Source organism: Lipomyces chichibuensis, assembly GCF_038497645.1.
Source record: "Lipomyces chichibuensis strain CBS 12929 unplaced genomic scaffold V1513scaffold_6, whole genome shotgun sequence".
Classification (NCBI taxonomy): Eukaryota; Fungi; Ascomycota; class Lipomycetes; order Lipomycetales; family Lipomycetaceae; genus Lipomyces; species Lipomyces chichibuensis.
This window is the reverse complement of record NW_027117458.1, coordinates 245428-261592: the sequence shown is the minus strand read 5'-3', so window position 1 is coordinate 261592 and position 16165 is coordinate 245428. Positions and strand designations below refer to the sequence as shown.

At 45.7% G+C, this 16165-nt stretch overlaps 5 protein-coding genes across 5 annotated transcripts; 3 read left to right on the top strand and 2 right to left on the bottom strand.

The window, feature by feature from the left end:
- The first annotated feature begins 28 nt into the window (after positions 1-28).
- On the top strand, positions 29-2503 carry V1513DRAFT_439823 (uncharacterized protein). The gene is made up of 2 exons (XM_066897260.1): positions 29-414; positions 485-2503. The coding sequence occupies exons 1-2, from the start codon at positions 170-172 to the stop codon at positions 2322-2324; spliced, it is 2085 nt and encodes a 694-aa protein (XP_066755047.1). The 5' UTR covers positions 29-169; the 3' UTR covers positions 2325-2503.
- On the bottom strand, positions 2414-4852 carry V1513DRAFT_439820 (uncharacterized protein). The gene is made up of 9 exons (XM_066897259.1): positions 4763-4852; positions 4595-4699; positions 4152-4542; positions 3855-4098; positions 3638-3796; positions 3416-3575; positions 3128-3362; positions 2663-3080; positions 2414-2611 (listed from the first exon to the last, which is right to left on the bottom strand). Exons 1-9 carry the CDS (start codon positions 4830-4832, stop codon positions 2471-2473), a joined length of 1923 nt encoding a protein of 640 aa, XP_066755046.1. The 5' UTR covers positions 4833-4852; the 3' UTR covers positions 2414-2470.
- A 154-nt stretch (positions 4853-5006) lies between these two features.
- V1513DRAFT_439817 (DExH-box splicing factor binding site-domain-containing protein) lies at positions 5007-6114 on the top strand. Its single transcript, XM_066897258.1, has one exon. It carries the CDS (start codon positions 5062-5064, stop codon positions 5998-6000), a length of 939 nt encoding a protein of 312 aa, XP_066755045.1. The 5' UTR covers positions 5007-5061; the 3' UTR covers positions 6001-6114.
- Positions 6054-8457, bottom strand: V1513DRAFT_396226 (tryptophan synthase beta subunit-like PLP-dependent enzyme). Its single transcript, XM_066895384.1, has 5 exons — positions 8206-8457; positions 7145-8148; positions 6613-7092; positions 6464-6559; positions 6054-6408 (listed from the first exon to the last, which is right to left on the bottom strand). The coding sequence occupies exons 2-5, from the start codon at positions 8136-8138 to the stop codon at positions 6272-6274; spliced, it is 1707 nt and encodes a 568-aa protein (XP_066755044.1). The 5' UTR covers positions 8139-8148; positions 8206-8457; the 3' UTR covers positions 6054-6271.
- A 229-nt stretch (positions 8458-8686) lies between these two features.
- Positions 8687-10843, top strand: V1513DRAFT_423748 (uncharacterized protein; the record flags this gene model as incomplete). The annotated part of the gene is made up of 2 exons (XM_066896053.1): positions 8687-9003; positions 9055-10843. 2 exons carry the CDS (start codon positions 8687-8689, stop codon positions 10841-10843), a joined length of 2106 nt encoding a protein of 701 aa, XP_066755043.1.
- Positions 10844-16165: the final 5322 nt, after the last annotated feature.

Sequence of the window (16165 nt, the reverse complement as noted above, 5' to 3'; positions counted from 1 at the left end):
GTGGTGGTTGAGGTTTAAAAGTTTATTAGAGTGAGTAACGAGCGATCATCGATCATTGAAACTTAACGCCATAACCTGTCGGTTTCCGCGAAATTTGTTTGTTACGCCCAATTTCTTGTCCACATCACCGGTAAATCCGCGTTTTGACTAATACCTGAATTATCAGCCAATGAAAAATACCTCGGTACCGCTCGTAAGATTGCAGGTCCACGTCGGTCATAACGCGGCTGGCGGATATCTTTGGTTGTTCGATAATCCTAAGTCATTACAAACCACACCTACACTATTAACTGGATCACCGCTGCCAAAGTATGGACCATCTGGTAGAAAGTTTATCCACATTACGAAGCCGTCAACCAGTATACGGCAGCTGAAAGATGAGCTTATAGGCCGCTACGAACGTATCTATCATCAGTATGTTGCTGTTCGTCTGATGTGCCTATGATGCCATGCACAGTTCAACAATTGTTAACGCAGCAGTTAGATATCTGGATATCGAGTCCATCCGAGATGAGCATGAATGTGATCTCGACGATGACTATTCAGTCTCACAGATTTTCAGCGACGGAGGTATTGTCCGAGTATTTACGAACAATTCGATGGATGTCGCGTCGCCCGTCACTGCCTCCAAGAGGCCGCCTCGGACCTTCCAGTCGATTGTGCCATTAGCCGACGGCGACCAGAAGCGCACTTCTACTCCAATGCTTCAAAATATGTCGAATATGATTTCTGACGGTCAGCCTACAGGCACAGGAAACGGTGTGGTGTTGTTATCGCCGTCAAATGCACCAAAGACTCTAAGAAATGTTTCGCCAGCGTCGTCGTCGAGAACAAGCGCTTCTCCTGAGCAACACAAGGCCAAACGAGCACGTATAGGTGAAGTTGATATGTCGTCCTCGCCTGAGCTTATGGTACTTGATAGTCAGGGTCAACTTGTTAGCGGTGCAGAGGACAGTCAACCTAGCCCATCGCGAGCCACGGCCAGATTTCGGACTATAGAGAAATCAAGTGATAGGAAGGCAAATCAGGAGACCGCTCAGGAGACCGCTCAGGAGACCGCTCAGGAGACCGCTCAGGAGACCGTAATATCTGATTCTCAAGTCCCTGACGTTCAGAGACCCCCTAGGGGCCCACTCACGGATATGCCAGGGACCCCTTTACTTACGGTTGCAAAGGCTGGCGAAGAGACTGAGCCAATGAATTTAATGTCATCTAACGGAATGGCATCGCAACGTTCAGCGACGCCAAAACGAGCAGTCAAGCATGAACCGCAGAATTTATCTACGAAGTCATCTACAGATGGAGCTGGACAAAAATCTGTGAAGTTAGTGAAGAAGCCTGTTGAGTCAGATGATGGTATAACACTCAGGAATGGTGTATCTCGCACCCCTGTGAAACCCTCATCGAGAGCCGCAGCATCACCCTCGATGTTAAATGGGACGAAATTCGCCCGCGACAGTAGGCATACGTGGCCAACAAAAGAAAATGTGGTGGTCAAGTCGGAAACAATTCAAGATGACGATGGCAATGAGTCAGAGCACATCATCAGCGAAGAGGAAACGAATGATGACAGAGATTCTACATCTGGATCAGGGACTGACTCTGCATCAGAACGGTCGCCCAGTATAGAGACGCCTGCTGCGATGAAACCAGAATCCGCAGATATCTCTCAAAAGCGTAGAAAAACAGAAATCGTCAGAACAAATACAAAAGCCGAAAGCGATAAGTACAGCGACGATTCACACCACGACGATCTAATGGAAGTCGAAGAAGGAACGGACGATTCCGAGAGTGACTTGTCAGACTCTGAAAGTTCCGTTAGCACCGATTCCGAAGATGGCGGCGCTGAGAGCACAAAGTCGGAAGGTTTTAGAGCGCCGACTCGAACACCGACGACTAGTGGTTTCCGAGCACCGCCAATTAAGCCTGAACCAGTCTCTGTAGAAAAACCGGCATCGATGGCGGCTATTGTCAAAGCGCCATTACTCGAAAAACGAGTCCCGTCATTCCGGTCACTAAGTGAACTAGCTAAGCTAGGTGTGCCGGATGTGCGAGAAAGTACGACTGGCATTCGTGCGATCCAGAGTCAGATTACCAGCGATCAGAAACGAGCTCAAACGAATGTTGTTGCCGGTGATTTCGACAATGATACTAATGACAGTAGCGACAGTGATAGTGGAAGTAGTAGCGACAGCGATGATGACAAGAGTGACGATGAGAGCGGGATTCCAGTAAATAGACGAGCAAGCGGTGTCATGTCCAAACAGGGAGACGAAAAGAAGAAACGGTATAGTTCGGGATTCAGAGCCCTTTTCAGCAAGTGAGATGGAAACTGTATATGACAATGATGAAAGGATAAATATTTTGAGCATAGTTATCGGCGTCATTTGGTAAATGGAAAATAAAAGCATAATTGTAAGCGTTATATAATTGTATTCTATACTCCGTCAAGGCGTCACTTCCTACAAATCTATAATACTGTCGTTGACACTATCGAAGGAGGATTTTCCGGCTTGTCATATTTGTCGGTCTTTAAATTCTCGATTCCTTTGACGACATCCATTCCCATGACGACCCTGCCAAATATAGTGTGCTTATTATCAAGCCAAGGCTAAGAGCTTGGTTAGATGCATAAGTAACTTACAATCCAATATTCACTTACAGTTTTCTCCGTGGTTATGAAAAATTGGGAGCCGTTAGTGTTTGGCCCCGCGTTTGCCATACTGACAGTGTATGGCCGATCGTGTCTCAAGACGGAGATCTCATCTTTAAATTCCTTTCCCCACATGCTTTCACCACCAGTACCGTCACCTAAAGGATCGCCACCCTGAATCATGAACTTCTTGATGACGCGATGAAAAATTGTCGAATCATAGTATCCTCGTTTGCACAGCGTGACGAAATTCTCGACGGTCAAAGGTGCGTGCTCTGGGTATAGGCGGATTTGGATGTCGCCCAACGTCGTATGCAAGGTGACGCCTTTGCTAGTCTCGGCCGTTCTTTCTGCGGAGGCATCCTGCCTCTGGTCGTCTCTAGTGGTCTTTTCATTGAATACATCACGGTCGGACTTGATTGACGAGCTACAGAATATTAATACTTGAACTCCTCACAAAGACAAAGTACATGCAAATCTCCTTCATAATTGGTGAAAAGATAGAACCGCTTTCTGGAAATGGCGGTGGCTACCAAGGTGGGGTCTGTCGTCAATGATTCGGCAACTAGAGTATTATCAGAAGTCGCCATTTCAAGCGTGAGAATCTCCTTCCGATTCGGTGCTCCTTGATACATCGCAAGGTTCAAAAATCGAACATTCTCTTGGGATCCAAATAGTCGCACACACTTGTTGGTTACAATATTTACAACTGTTTCCTTGAGTCAACTTTGACGAACCGATAAGATATGTCGAAATATATACCTTTTATTCCCAGATATGTTGCATATATTAGAAAATTTCCGGATTCATCAAAAATGGCACTCATCGACCGCTGACTTAACTCGTCACGGTCTAGTTCATGCTCTACAGCCATCCGTCTGCCAAATTCAATATCATCTAACCGCCTCAGACTTGTCCCAGACTATCAAGACTCTTTAGTTAGTCACGTGGCAATACAGCATTGACAAGTGGCCACTAATGTACCTGCTGAATCTCATTTGTTGTCCCTATGCTTTCGTCATACTTCCTGTGCAGCTTCCCAGACTGATAGTCAAAAATCCGTACTTGTCGATCCGGCAACGACAAAGTCACGAAATGGCGCCCGTTTGGGGAAAACTCAATACTGGTCGGACAGCATTTATACTACAGTCATAATATATCAGCATTTCCAAAACTTCTTTATGAATCCATGACGACTAACCTTGCGGAACTCGTATAAATCAGTCGAACTCTTAAATTGGAAGACGTCGTCCGGCTTCTCATAATTGCCTTCTGGTCTCCAATACTCTACCATACCAGCCATATCAACACTCACCGCACAGTTAAATTTAGGATTAAATCCCATGACTTTGACAGGCTGTTTATGTATCTCTGATAAGACATGAATTGGCTCACTATCACCTCGACCGTCGTATATCAGTATCCGGGAAGAGTTTTTATCAGATCTAAACCTTAGTTAGCACGAATCACTTGAAACTGCACATCATCTAAGACTCACACTGCCAAATAAGCATCAACTTGATTCCGTTTTTGTAGCCAGCAGACACTATTTGGTATATACGGTACATTTAAAATATTTATCATATCAAAATTGACAACATCAAACACTTTAATAGTGTTATCTGTTGCCACGCTTGCAAACAGTTTGCCATCAATATTAATTGCTGCATCAAGGACTGTGCCGGTATGAGCACTATATTGCTTGGCAAATTCGATTCCATGTGTGCGCTTTTTCCAAAATTTGAGGATCCCATCAACTGAAAGTGTAATAACAAAATTCGTATCCGTGGCGACTTTGACAAAGCTGAGATTATCTCGGTGCATGAATGATTTTGTATAACGTTCAAAAGACGGCATGTTTTTCAGGTATATTTTTTCGTGCTTCAAGACTAAATTATACGTTAGAAATATGCAAATCACACACAATCATAAAAGGCATGCCCCTTCGCTTTTTATTTCGAGTATCTTTAGGTGGGAATCCCTGCTGTCCAGTTTCGTTGTCTGACACGTCCGATCTTTCTGAGGCCGAATGTCCACGACCACGATCTTCAACAAAGCAAATGTTAGCAACTCTCCGGATATATCATGCCATCTGCACTAAATACATACCAGGTGAAACAACTTCGTCCTCCGCCACTCTCTTTTTCGAGCCATTATCGGCACTGTTAGCTGGCGGCATTATGAGCTGGAGTCTAGATATAGACTGAAAAGTAATACTAGGTACACGCTGAACGCGAGTAGTAGTGTTGACCCAAAAAATTAGAGTTTCCACAATCCCCTAAGCCTATGAGAGTTACCCTCCTTAAGTTGATTCTCGCCACACCTTACCTGAATTAATCTGATCCAAGCATGCCGATTACAGGCGTATCAGTCCCTAGAGACCTCGCATACGTCTTAGTCGAAGAGCAATGTCTGGCTTTAGAAAAGCGGCACCGAGTGCTAATATTGCGCTAAAGTCAAGACAATCGTCAGCGGTGGCATCATCATCATCTCCACAGCCAATAGAAACGGCAAAAACGCCGGGAATATCGTTCTCCTTTGGCGGCTCATCATCCGCAAATAACAATGCCGAAGGTAAACCCGCTGGAAATTCAAACACAGGAAAGGTGTCTTTTGCGTTGGGTGTAAAGAAGAACGGGTCGGGCGGCGCGACTTTGAAAGGACACAGTCACAAACGTCGGCGGTCAGCCTCGCCTGCGCAGTTGATCACAGTATTTGGGGCCGGCGGTGGTACTGATGAGAAGGAAGAGGAGAAGAAAGTGCTTGTTATCCCGGCTATTGAGAACCGTAATTGGATTCAGGAGACGATGAAGAGAAGGGGAATATACAGGCCAGTAGGGCAGTTGATTGATGCGGAACGCAATAGGGAGGCCGATGAGCAAGAGAAGAAGAGCCAACAAGCGCGGACATACGGACTAACTCTCACAAAAAGAGAGTCATCTGCGGAAGACGATAGGACTCTGGACGCTAAGGAGAGCGAGGGTGAGACTGTCAAGGACGCGCACAGTTTTGTCGAATCATCAGGGACTGTGTCGGTCAAAAAGGAAACTCAGGATGAGAGAGTCATCCGGCAATTAATATCGGAATTCAGTGAAGACGATCGAAAAAAGTCAAACATGGTCCTTCCTATAAGTTTAGCGTCTACTGGTCAGTCAGCAGCAGTACGACAGCAGCAGATGTCAGAAGAGGATGCATACAAATTGGACATCGTGACAAGGCCGGATGAACCAACATTACAAGATTACGAAGCAGTGCCTGTGGAGGAGTTTGGATTTGCGCTTTTACGAGGCATGGGCTGGAAGGAAGGAGAAGGCATTGGAAGGAATAGAAAGCGGGTTCGAAACTAATATGGGCAGGGAACAGTTTTAAGATACGGCTGGGTTATAATTATTTGGCATACTTCATATTTGTACTATATTGTCTTATTATAATGCATAAATGGATCCCTTTATACAAGTTGACATTCGAAATGTAGTTTAGCTGCGTGTATATTCTCATTTCACCCGTTCGTGACAAACATAACTCATTAACAAATCTAACGTGACATATTTATACCAAAAATAAAAACAAAATATAATAAGACAATCACACCGATGCATTTTAATCTAGTGGGGACCTTTACGCGCGAATGAAGCTTTTATACACAATATTGTCGGTCTCATCGACTGAAGGATACCCGAGATCCTCAAGGAAAGTCTGTAGTTCTGAGTGCTGTTCTGGAGGTACAGAGATAGCTGCAAGGATCTGAGCCAAATCTACAAAAAAATAAGTCAATTGATATTCCTCCAATATAATACGCTATTCACCTACCTGAACCATGATTACGATAGTGGAAGAGGGTAATATTCCATCCGATTTTTAGACCATCTAAAAATTTCTTCAGTGCACCAGGTCGTTCCGGAAATTCTATATTGTTGTAATTAGTATACACTCCAACAAAACCTATGAAATAAACATACCAAATCTAAAAATGCGTTCATTCTCGACCCTGGCTCTGCCACCAACAAGATATCGGGCATGACTCTTCGCCAGCTCGTTATCACTTAGATCAACACCCTTCATTCCTCTACGGGCCAGTTCATCCAGGATCGCTGGGACCTCGGTAACTCGGTCGTCAATAGTGAACGAGATATAGACATATGCGTCGTCGCCACCAGAAAATCGATATGAGAATTCGGTAACGCTTCTCGGGAATATAACGTCCTGAAGCTGGCGAAAGCTTCCTGGTCTCTCTGGAATAGTAACCATAAGGAAGACTTCACGACCCTCACCAAGTTGTGCTCGCTCAGCCACGAATCTTAGCCGGTCAAAGTTCATATTTGCGCCAGACAGAATGGCACAGAAGGCTCCCTTCATGTTGAGCTGGGGATGGGTGGCAAAATAACTCTTTAAACCGGCCACAGCGAGGGCACCGGTAGGCTCGACGATAGATCTGGTATCTTTCATGCGTATTAGCATATTATTGGAAGTTCGCATGTCGAATCAACATACCTTCAAAAATGTCCTTCATGGCGGCACAAAGTTCATCGGTGTTCACGCGAACCACTTCGTCGACGAAATCAGAGCACAGTCTAAATGTCTCCTCACCAACCATCTTTACAGCCGCACCGTCGGCGAAAAGTCCAACGTCCTTCAAGATCACCCGCTTCTTCTGCGAGAGCGACTGATAGAGCGCGTCTGCATCAAACGTCTCAACACCGATGATCTTTACATGCGGCGCAATGCGCTTCAAGTACGCAGAAACACCAGCAATCAAACCGCCGCCGCCGACCGGAATAAACACGGCTTCCAAGCTCTGCACATCAATCTGTCGTAGTAACTCCATCCCAATAGTGCCTTGTCCCGCAATTACATATGGATCATCAAATGGTGGTACATTTGTCAGTCCATATTTCTTTTGCAGTCGTTCGCATTCTGCCTTTGCGGAATCGAAATCCTCGCCGTGAAGAACAACCTTCGACCCCATGCGTGACACGTTCGAGTGCTTGATGCTAGGTGTGGCAACCGGCATGACGATAGTCGCCGGAATGCCCAGATGCTTAGCAGAGTAGGCGACGCCTTGCGCGTGATTGCCAGCCGAGCACGCCACGACACCTTTCCAGCGGTCCTCTTCTGGCAACTGAGCAATCTTATTGTACGCCCCCCGCAACTTGAAACTGAACACCGGCTGCAGGTCTTCTCTCTTCAGGAGGACATTGACACCAACCTTCGCAGAGAGACCAATTGCAGGCGTTACTGGAGTCTCCTTTACAACGTCGTACACTCTCGACGTTAGAATTAACCTCAAATAGTCAGGCGTTCCATCAGGTAAAAGCAAGGATCCTGGAACCGATTCATATGAAGTAACAGGCGTGTGACTTGTTGACGGCAGAGTGGAGTATTCGGTTAGTCCGTCTTTCTTTGGCTGGGAAAACTGAAGCGTGTCTCTTCGTTTTTGTTCTTCTACCGCAACCTCGGCAGATTCCGTAAAAGTTGTCATTGGCATGCGAGAAGACCTGTGAAGTCAGCCATTGTGGGTTTCAAGTTGTGTCGAAGTAATATTTGTCGCATACCCGAACTCTCTGGATAATATATAAAGAATCTAGTGAGTATTCCAAGACTGTGGCAGCCAATAGTTATATGCGTGAGAGATAGTAACGACAAGACCGAAAGTATGAAGGCCTACGAGTTCTATGACTCTAACTTAAAACGCTCGAAACCTTTCGCCGCTATCGGTCAGTCCAGAGAATATTGTGGAGACGTAAGTGTTGTTATGTAAGTTGCAGTTAAGGCTATAGAAGGTGGCGTATCGCATCAAGGAAGACATAAATGCATAAGCGAGTGCAGAAAATTTTGCCTAACCCGGGGCAAACAGGACACTAAAAATTAAGCTTTCAAGGTCGCGTAACCCATCGTCAATATTCTGTATCTAGACGGCTCTCAAGTAATTCCATCTCAGCAGTTGTCCCGCATCATTCGGCACACGATTATCTTTATTGGTGATATACGCAATATAGCACGCGCAAAACTGCGCTGCGGGATACGTCTTGCAAGATGAGTGTCGCACAGGTGGCGGATCAACCGTACCTTCGGTTACAAGTCTATGTCCTGCGACCACGTAAAGTAACCGCGAAAGAACTTCGTCAATCAAATGCGACTGCCAACGAAATATTAAGTTATGCATCGGTAGGAACTGTCATGAATAGACGGGAATCATTCCGCAAGCCGCCGTTAATGGAAGATGGGAGCGCAGATGGTTTACTCGACGTGTACGAATTAGTTCGGAAATTTGTGCATTTGACGCATCCGTTGATATCAATTGCTTTACTGCGCGATGAAATTGCTGAGAGGTATAGACGGATATATGATGAGTAAGAGTTCTGTGGTGATATCACGGCAAGGCTAAGCTAATCATCTGATAGACCGTTGGAGATCACATCTGTGAAGGACGACAGTAATTGTGACTTTGATATGGAATATCTCGCGTCCTATGTGTTTATAAACGGAAGCGTTATCAACGTCATTACTCCACCAACTGATGTTCCGGAGCTGTCCGACTTAGAATCTGTTAAGGACGCGTATGTCCAAGAAAGGTACGCGCAACCGCTCACCAATGAAGTCAGAGACGGCGAGCCAAATTGGCTTAGCAGCGCGGCTGCGGAAATGACGGAGACGGCTAAGCGCTCGCTCAAGTCATTGAGCTCTGACGAGTCTTCGGACGAAGACAACTCCAAGAGGATTAACACGTCAGCGAATCTCCGCATTCCTAGTTACGAACGATCTCCTAGCTTGACTCCCGATGACGTTTCCTCGCATTTGCGGCCTGAATCGAGTGCGAGGCCGAGCAAGAAAAGAAGACGGACACGTGAACGGTCGCTTGAGATAGCGGAATCAGTGATTGAGGAGAGTCAGGCTGCTTATATCCCGACACAGATTGACGAGTTCAGTAAATACGACGACATGCCTATGGATAGAGACGACTCCTTTACGGATGCTGATTTTGGACCGAGGCTTGGGGTTCGACGACGGTCTTTCTTACTGCCGGATGCCCAGCTGAATCCGAGACTGTCGTTGCCGCCTGTATTAAGTTCAGACGCGGACATCGATGTCGATCCACAGAAGCACCCATCATCCGGACATGCAACTGCTTCATCATCGCCAGTGCGGTCATTGTTCGACATACCGGTTAATAATGACAACGTATCGACCACTTCGGTACCAGAGATTATGCCAAACCCTGCCATGAAGACAGCTCCTGCAGAGGATGAAGGAGTGCCAGAAAGCAAGAAAACGGACATGACTACGGAGGTCGCTGTAGAAGAAGAGACTGGAATTGAAGTGTCGTCAACTAAAGAGACCACAGCACCGCTAACTACGGATGGAGATACGGAAGTCTTGACACCTTCAGGTGTAACTGGAAGCAAAATCATACATCAATTAAAGGACGCCAATGGCGAGCTTACGAAGCTTGAATCCAAAAAAGGGTCCAAGAAATCTCTAGGATCTATTGCAAGGAATGTTCTAGCGAGACCAGCGGGTAAAACAGCGCCAACAAAGCAACCGCGGAAGCGAAATGTGTCGAAAACTGCAGCTGGGAATGCAGAAAAAAGTGATGCCGCAACCGAGGTGGTTGCAATGGCACCAACAGAAACAACACCGGACGCGGTTGAATCGGTCGATCATATCTTTTCGACTGCACCGGAACAACCAGTCTCAGAGAAAGAAACCGCCACGGACTCGGCTCCAGCTAGAGAAGTTGTCACTGAAGACGATGAGTCGAACGCACCTGGCGTAATCCATTTGCCGCGAAGAGGTCCCACCGAAGAAGCTGAAGAGGAGAAAGCGAAAGCAACAAGTGTTTCGATGTTTCCGCGTTCGTTTGACGAGGAGGTATTGAAACGGGTACGAAACAAAATTGCGCAGGAAAACGCCCAGCCGAAGCCGACATCAGTTGGTGAGGCGACGGTTCCTATTAGACGAGGCCGGAAGCCAGGAACGAAGAATAAACCAAAGGTACTACCAGCTGGGCCTGAGGAAGCTAAAGACCATGCAGTTGCTGAGAAGCAGACGCCAAAGATGACCCCGAAGAAGGCAGTACCGTTGCCTCCTTCTGTTCAGGAGGGATTTTCTGGAAGAGGCACAGAAGCGAATGCCAATGTGGCGAAGAAAAAGATCACAAGACTGGCCGTACCTAGAACAATACAGCTTTAAGTCGTCACTTCCAGATTTTCCAGGAGGCGGCTGACCATACAACGGCAACTCGATGTGATGTAAGTCTGCGTGACGCTTAATTTGCAGAATAGGTACTATATGGTTGTGAGGCAGCAATATTGCGTTGTGGATATGTGTACAATAAGTTTGTATGATAGATAGTAAACAAATGTATTTGTAGATCTTAAGATGAGGGTCACACCGGATTAGCTTGGGATTGTATGCACATTTCCAGAAGGTAGCGAACTAGAGCTTCAACGCACGCTACTCAACCGAACGGGCTTTCCGCACTGAGTGAGTGGTTCCTCTCGTCGGCAGTCTATGCTGGTTAGATTTGGATCGGCTTCTGGCGGGAACGCCACATCTGACAAGGGTAGTAGGAAGTTATTCAAAGATAAGTTGCTCTACGCATAAAAGATGCTTAGTGTCGTCCAACATTTTTTCTTAATTACTGCATAAACATATTCTGCTGAGTTATTAATTTTCCGAATTATATGGGTAACTGAAGTTCAGGCCAGTCAGCACTAGCCGTTGCAGCCGGGGTGGTGCAGTGCTAAGTAACTAGTGAAAATGGATTTGTTGGATGCCAACCCCCGTAGTTTAGAAAAATGTATTTAATATAGATGATACAAGCTAGATAACAGATGTTGATTTATTCTGATTCATTAAGTGCGCTGACAATGTCAGTGGCAATGAGTATACTACTACTGTAGAATCCAGGAAATACAAGTCTTCAATTTGAATTCATGCGCTGTCAAATCTGAATCATGCTGGTCTGACATTCACGGGAGTTCGCGTTGCGTGATTGCGTTCCTGAGTAAAAGTTTTTAGCAGTAAGCTGGCTGACAAGCCATCTGCAGCAGGGAAGTGGCCCGGAGTTATTAACTGGGACATACAGGAATCTCTGGTTATAAAACTGCAACCTAACATATTCACTATCTAGCTAATAACTATTCTTTTGCACGTGCCTGGCTGACTGATTCTTTTTGCATGACACGACTTCGCTTTTTTGTTTGGTGTAGTATCAGTTGACGGGAATTTCCCTACACAATACCATTTTTGTACAAGAAAGTTAACACAACATCCGGGGTTTATGACAAAATCATATTTCCAGAGCACATTTGATGATAAAAACCATCGAGAAATTTTAAGCGTACTGTAACCAGCTTATGCCTGTCACACATATATGTGTGAATTATGCATATATTATTTGTTTATTGTAGGCAATAGCAATAGCAGCCAACATTTTGAAAATTTAATCAAGATTGCTTCCACGGTTTCGTAACTTCGGAGTCCCAATTTCCCAATCATGCACGTCACACGTGTCAAATTAATCTTCTGGCCCCCTTTTCCCCTCAAGTGCCTGCTGGTACAATTGATAGACTACTAGCGCTAAGTATGGTACACAAAAACTTTCCGAACATTTCTTACCTTGGAAAGTTAAGCCTAGCATTAGCGCACATACCTTTTCTTAACCTGCCCTGCAAACACTGCAAAAGTTAAAGCTTCGGATTGGACTCGGTTTTGAAGCGAAGGCGCGTTGAAAAATGTGAAAACTCTATCGACAAACGAGGGAGACTTTCCTTGATAATATTAAACTTTAATCTGCTCTGATATGAATATGATAATAAATGATGATTGGAATTGAACATTAAGTAACTTAAGTAATTATATTGATACAATGTTTTTTGACCAGTTCTTTTGGGCATTTATGACATCTCCAAAGACAAGGCGTAAACTAGTAATTCAAATGGAAATTACTTCAATAGAGTTATGTGATGGGTAAAGTGGGGGGGCAGTCTTCAAGAAATGTGGGCCAACGAACTGGAGACCAAGCGGAGGATTAAATGACATTTTGACAAGCAAAAGCAGCTTGGCAGCAAAAGCAAATCCACAGTTTGGAACATCTCTTCACTTTATGAGGCTAGACAATAAAGCTAGTAACTGGTTGAAAAATGATGTCATCAGATTAGTGGGCATTTGGAAATTTCAATCACATATTATCCTCAATGCAGGGTTATCACTAGTCATTGCACGGCAGATACCCAATGCTCTCTCTCGACTGCACGTAAAATGAGACGACGGAAGTTCCGAATATCATCAGCGAGGTCGACGCATGCTTTAAAAGAATTAGAGACTAACAGTAAACGACAGTGACTAGCATTCCAGATAATTCAGTACCGTTTCTGCGGCTGTGGTGGTGGGTGTGGTGGGTAGTGGGTGGGGGGTTGGAAAAGGTACGATTGAACCAAGGGTAGTACTGATCTGTGCGGCGGTGCTAGACTCGAACTCGGATTGGATGAGACTTTGCCGAGGTTTTACGCGCTATTGCAGTCTAGTTGGTGATTCGAAATTGATTGATGAACAACTAGCAAGTTAGATGGTAAGAAGAGCGACTACTTTTTGTGATGAATTAGAAACAAATATTTAAAAGCCGCAGCGTCAATGAACGTTAGCAGCACATCCGTCAGCACAGCAGTCCGCCCACCAAAATCCGCCCACGCGTCTCGGAAGCTGCACTTTCTCTCTCCGTGTCAGCGACCAGCGTCGACATTGAGGCAGCCGCTGACATCGTTTTGGCACTTAGCCGGGAGCAGTATGACATCATATTGTCTCACCACGTCCCACTCTCTCTATTCTCCTGCATTATTTCGATCGATCTACAGGTTTGTAGTGCAAGAGAATACAGTTTACAGCAGAACAGTCGTATATCATTGATACAGCTATCAACAGACTAATGTTCGCAGCTGAGTCATGGTAAATTGTATGGTTGAAGTGAGTTTGGTGGGTAGGCTTGCATGACATATTATTTTGACACGCGGAATGGACCGCAAAGTTACTCTGTATTGGGGAGGGGGGGTACGTGCACCAAATGGCCCTGCAGCAGCTTGCAGCGGTGCCGGCTTCTGGCCACCATCGGTTAAGCCGACGTCAATCTTTCCCAAATAGTAGTACGGTGCACACAGTTACAGTTCTGAAGGCAATATTATGGGCATCAAGAGAGTCCCTGTTTTAAGGTCGGCCGGCCGGCCGGCTCATGCATACTTTTGTTGGATTCTAGCCTGCAGTGACGTGCATACCCCTGCAAGAAAACGGGTATGGCAAACGCAGGTACGAGATACATGTCATATTCAATCCGGTCACAACCCGCAATGTGCCGTCTCATTATTCCTTGTGTGGCCTAGCGCGGCTATCCAGCGCCGTCTACTAGCGCACGTCGAATGCGGAGGCGTCTCAATTCCAACACAAGAAAACAAAAATGTATGCCCACCGTCCCACCCCCCAACACGGAAAAACTCCCCTCGCCTCGACGTGTCACTTTCCAAGGACACCGGATCACAACTCCCATTTTCCTAAGGTTAGTTCGTGACCGATTGTCACTGCAGGAGTAAATGGCAAAACACGACTTCCTTCCGGCATTTGCTGCTGCACAATGACGTACTTGTAACGGCCACTAAGGAACCGAAAAAGCAGCGATTAATAATGATGCGCGTCGCTACGTCGCCATGCAGCTACCGGTGAGATGACATAAGTGAGGTGGCAAATGAGCCCGTCGAATACTAAGATTCGCATTGTAATCAGCATTTTGGGCTATTTTGTTTTGTTCCTGTTCAATATCATCTATTAAAAATTATAATATATTTTATTATCAATCATAGATTGCACACTAATCTTGGAGTGGAATATTTGACGAGTATTGGCTGGCTCGCCAGCTGCAACAAAATTGAATTTTTGTCTGTCTCGGGTTATCGGCTATCTTCGGTACGCAGGGACGCATTCACAGCTGCAGACTATCAAAAAGGAGTCATCACACAAAAAAAAAGCCCGCAACAATTTTGAAAAGTATCTTGCTGGGTACCTTTATGTAGAATAAATAATCTTGATGCTCCCAAAACCATGGTACCATTACTGCTCGTTCGCTTATTGTCTAGCGTTTTGTGCCGCTGACAATGCTCGAACCATTAATATGATTAGCTGGTGGTGGCAACGCTGGGACATTTACAGTGGCTAAAGAGACTCAACATAGGACTTGCATGCCATAACTACGCAGCTTATCCGAGCTTTTACACATGTATAATTTCAATTTGTCTCCAGTTTCCGATGTATAAAGAATCTACGATCAATCAGTCCTCTCTGGTTTGGGCCGAAGAGCTGGATAAGCTCGTTACGGAGGGTCGACGACCTTCATCCCTAAACCATGCCCACCTCACTTAACCACAACGGGCTAGAGCAATCCCAATCGACCCACAATCCAAAATTTTCCACGCCGCCCATACTGACTTGATTATAGCCCAGCAATTCCAGCACAAAGCTTTGCCGATCGCTGCCCCGTCAAGAAACCTCCGCACGGCGCTGTCATTCCTAAAAACCTTAGATTTTCCGACCGCGACACCGCGTCAACCCTTCTCCGGGAGGTGGTGGTACAATGATGGAGGGGGCCTTTTGCATTTACGCTCTACGTATCTGCTTCCATTGGCGCCGGAAAAAGGTGTATACATTGCGGCTATGTGACGTTGGTTTGCCTTTTCGCTAGCCAAGTAAGTTCTTAAAGCTTGTACCTTGAAATGTAAATTTCACATTACTCTCATACCCAACAAATCGGTACGTTTTCCTTTTAATCCCCGATGTTGCCACATCCTCCGGGTTAGGGTCACTATGTACTATATAGGCTAGGTTGAGGCTGTGTAGGTTGCGTGCCGATTAGACAATGATATGTTAATGCTGTCATTGCAAGGATGTCTGTGCGTGTCGAGTTGCAACCAGACGAAACTGTGAGTACAATTCTTTGGCGGCAGCGTTTAATTCGATGACGACAACCTGCATATTTGTTTTTGGAGGAGGTCTGCAGCCGACGGCCGAAATCCGGAGATTTAAAGGGATTGCTGCATCTCTTCCAGTATAATCCCTGTAGACGGGGAGCGATGTTGTAGACTGATACGGCCGATAGCCAATCATTCATCAAGCCAGGAACCGGATCAACGGGGGCTGTCATAGAACTTTTACTGTAAACAGCCACGCCAGTCCTGCTTATTTGCAATCTTAAATACGAAGACAACATTAATATGTATTCAACGCCAAGCTTGCTGAAGTGAACTGATATGAGAGTGCCCAGAAATACATTAACTGTTGACTTGCTCCTGGTCGGTCCAACTAGTTTTCGAGAACTGCTGTCTTTCTATCGACGATCATACTAGCTCAAAACTGCTGCATACACCAGTGCACAACATGCAGCCTAGATGGCAGATAGCTTATGTGGTATGAATCTTGGCGGCCTTAGCACGCGGCAGTGGTGTACGCCACTCTCGAGTTGTATGACGCTGG

What these genes read in the sequence shown, in the direction of transcription:
- V1513DRAFT_396226 (XM_066895384.1), bottom strand. Translation starts at nt 8,138, where the DNA reads ATGCCAATGACAACTTTTACGGAATCTGCCGAGGTTGCGGTAGAAGAA. An exon ending in CATGAAGGACATTTTTGAAG is followed by an intron (nt 7,093 to 7,144) that starts GTATGTTGATTC and finishes TACGCATGAAAG; the next exon opens with ATACCAGATCTATCGTCGAG. An exon ending in TGAACGCATTTTTAGATTTG is followed by an intron (nt 6,560 to 6,612) that starts GTATGTTTATTT and finishes ACAACAATATAG; the next exon opens with AATTTCCGGAACGACCTGGT.
- V1513DRAFT_439823 (XM_066897260.1), top strand. Translation starts at nt 170, where the DNA reads ATGAAAAATACCTCGGTACCGCTCGTAAGATTGCAGGTCCACGTCGGT. An exon ending in TACGAACGTATCTATCATCA is followed by an intron (nt 415 to 484) that starts GTATGTTGCTGT and finishes CGCAGCAGTTAG; the next exon opens with ATATCTGGATATCGAGTCCA.
- V1513DRAFT_439820 (XM_066897259.1), bottom strand. Translation starts at nt 4,832, where the DNA reads ATGCCGCCAGCTAACAGTGCCGATAATGGCTCGAAAAAGAGAGTGGCG. An exon ending in GGACGAAGTTGTTTCACCTG is followed by an intron (nt 4,700 to 4,762) that starts GTATGTATTTAG and finishes GCTTTGTTGAAG; the next exon opens with ATCGTGGTCGTGGACATTCG. An exon ending in ACCAATTATGAAGGAGATTT is followed by an intron (nt 3,081 to 3,127) that starts GCATGTACTTTG and finishes AATATTCTGTAG; the next exon opens with CTCGTCAATCAAGTCCGACC.
- V1513DRAFT_439817 (XM_066897258.1), top strand. Translation starts at nt 5,062, where the DNA reads ATGTCTGGCTTTAGAAAAGCGGCACCGAGTGCTAATATTGCGCTAAAG.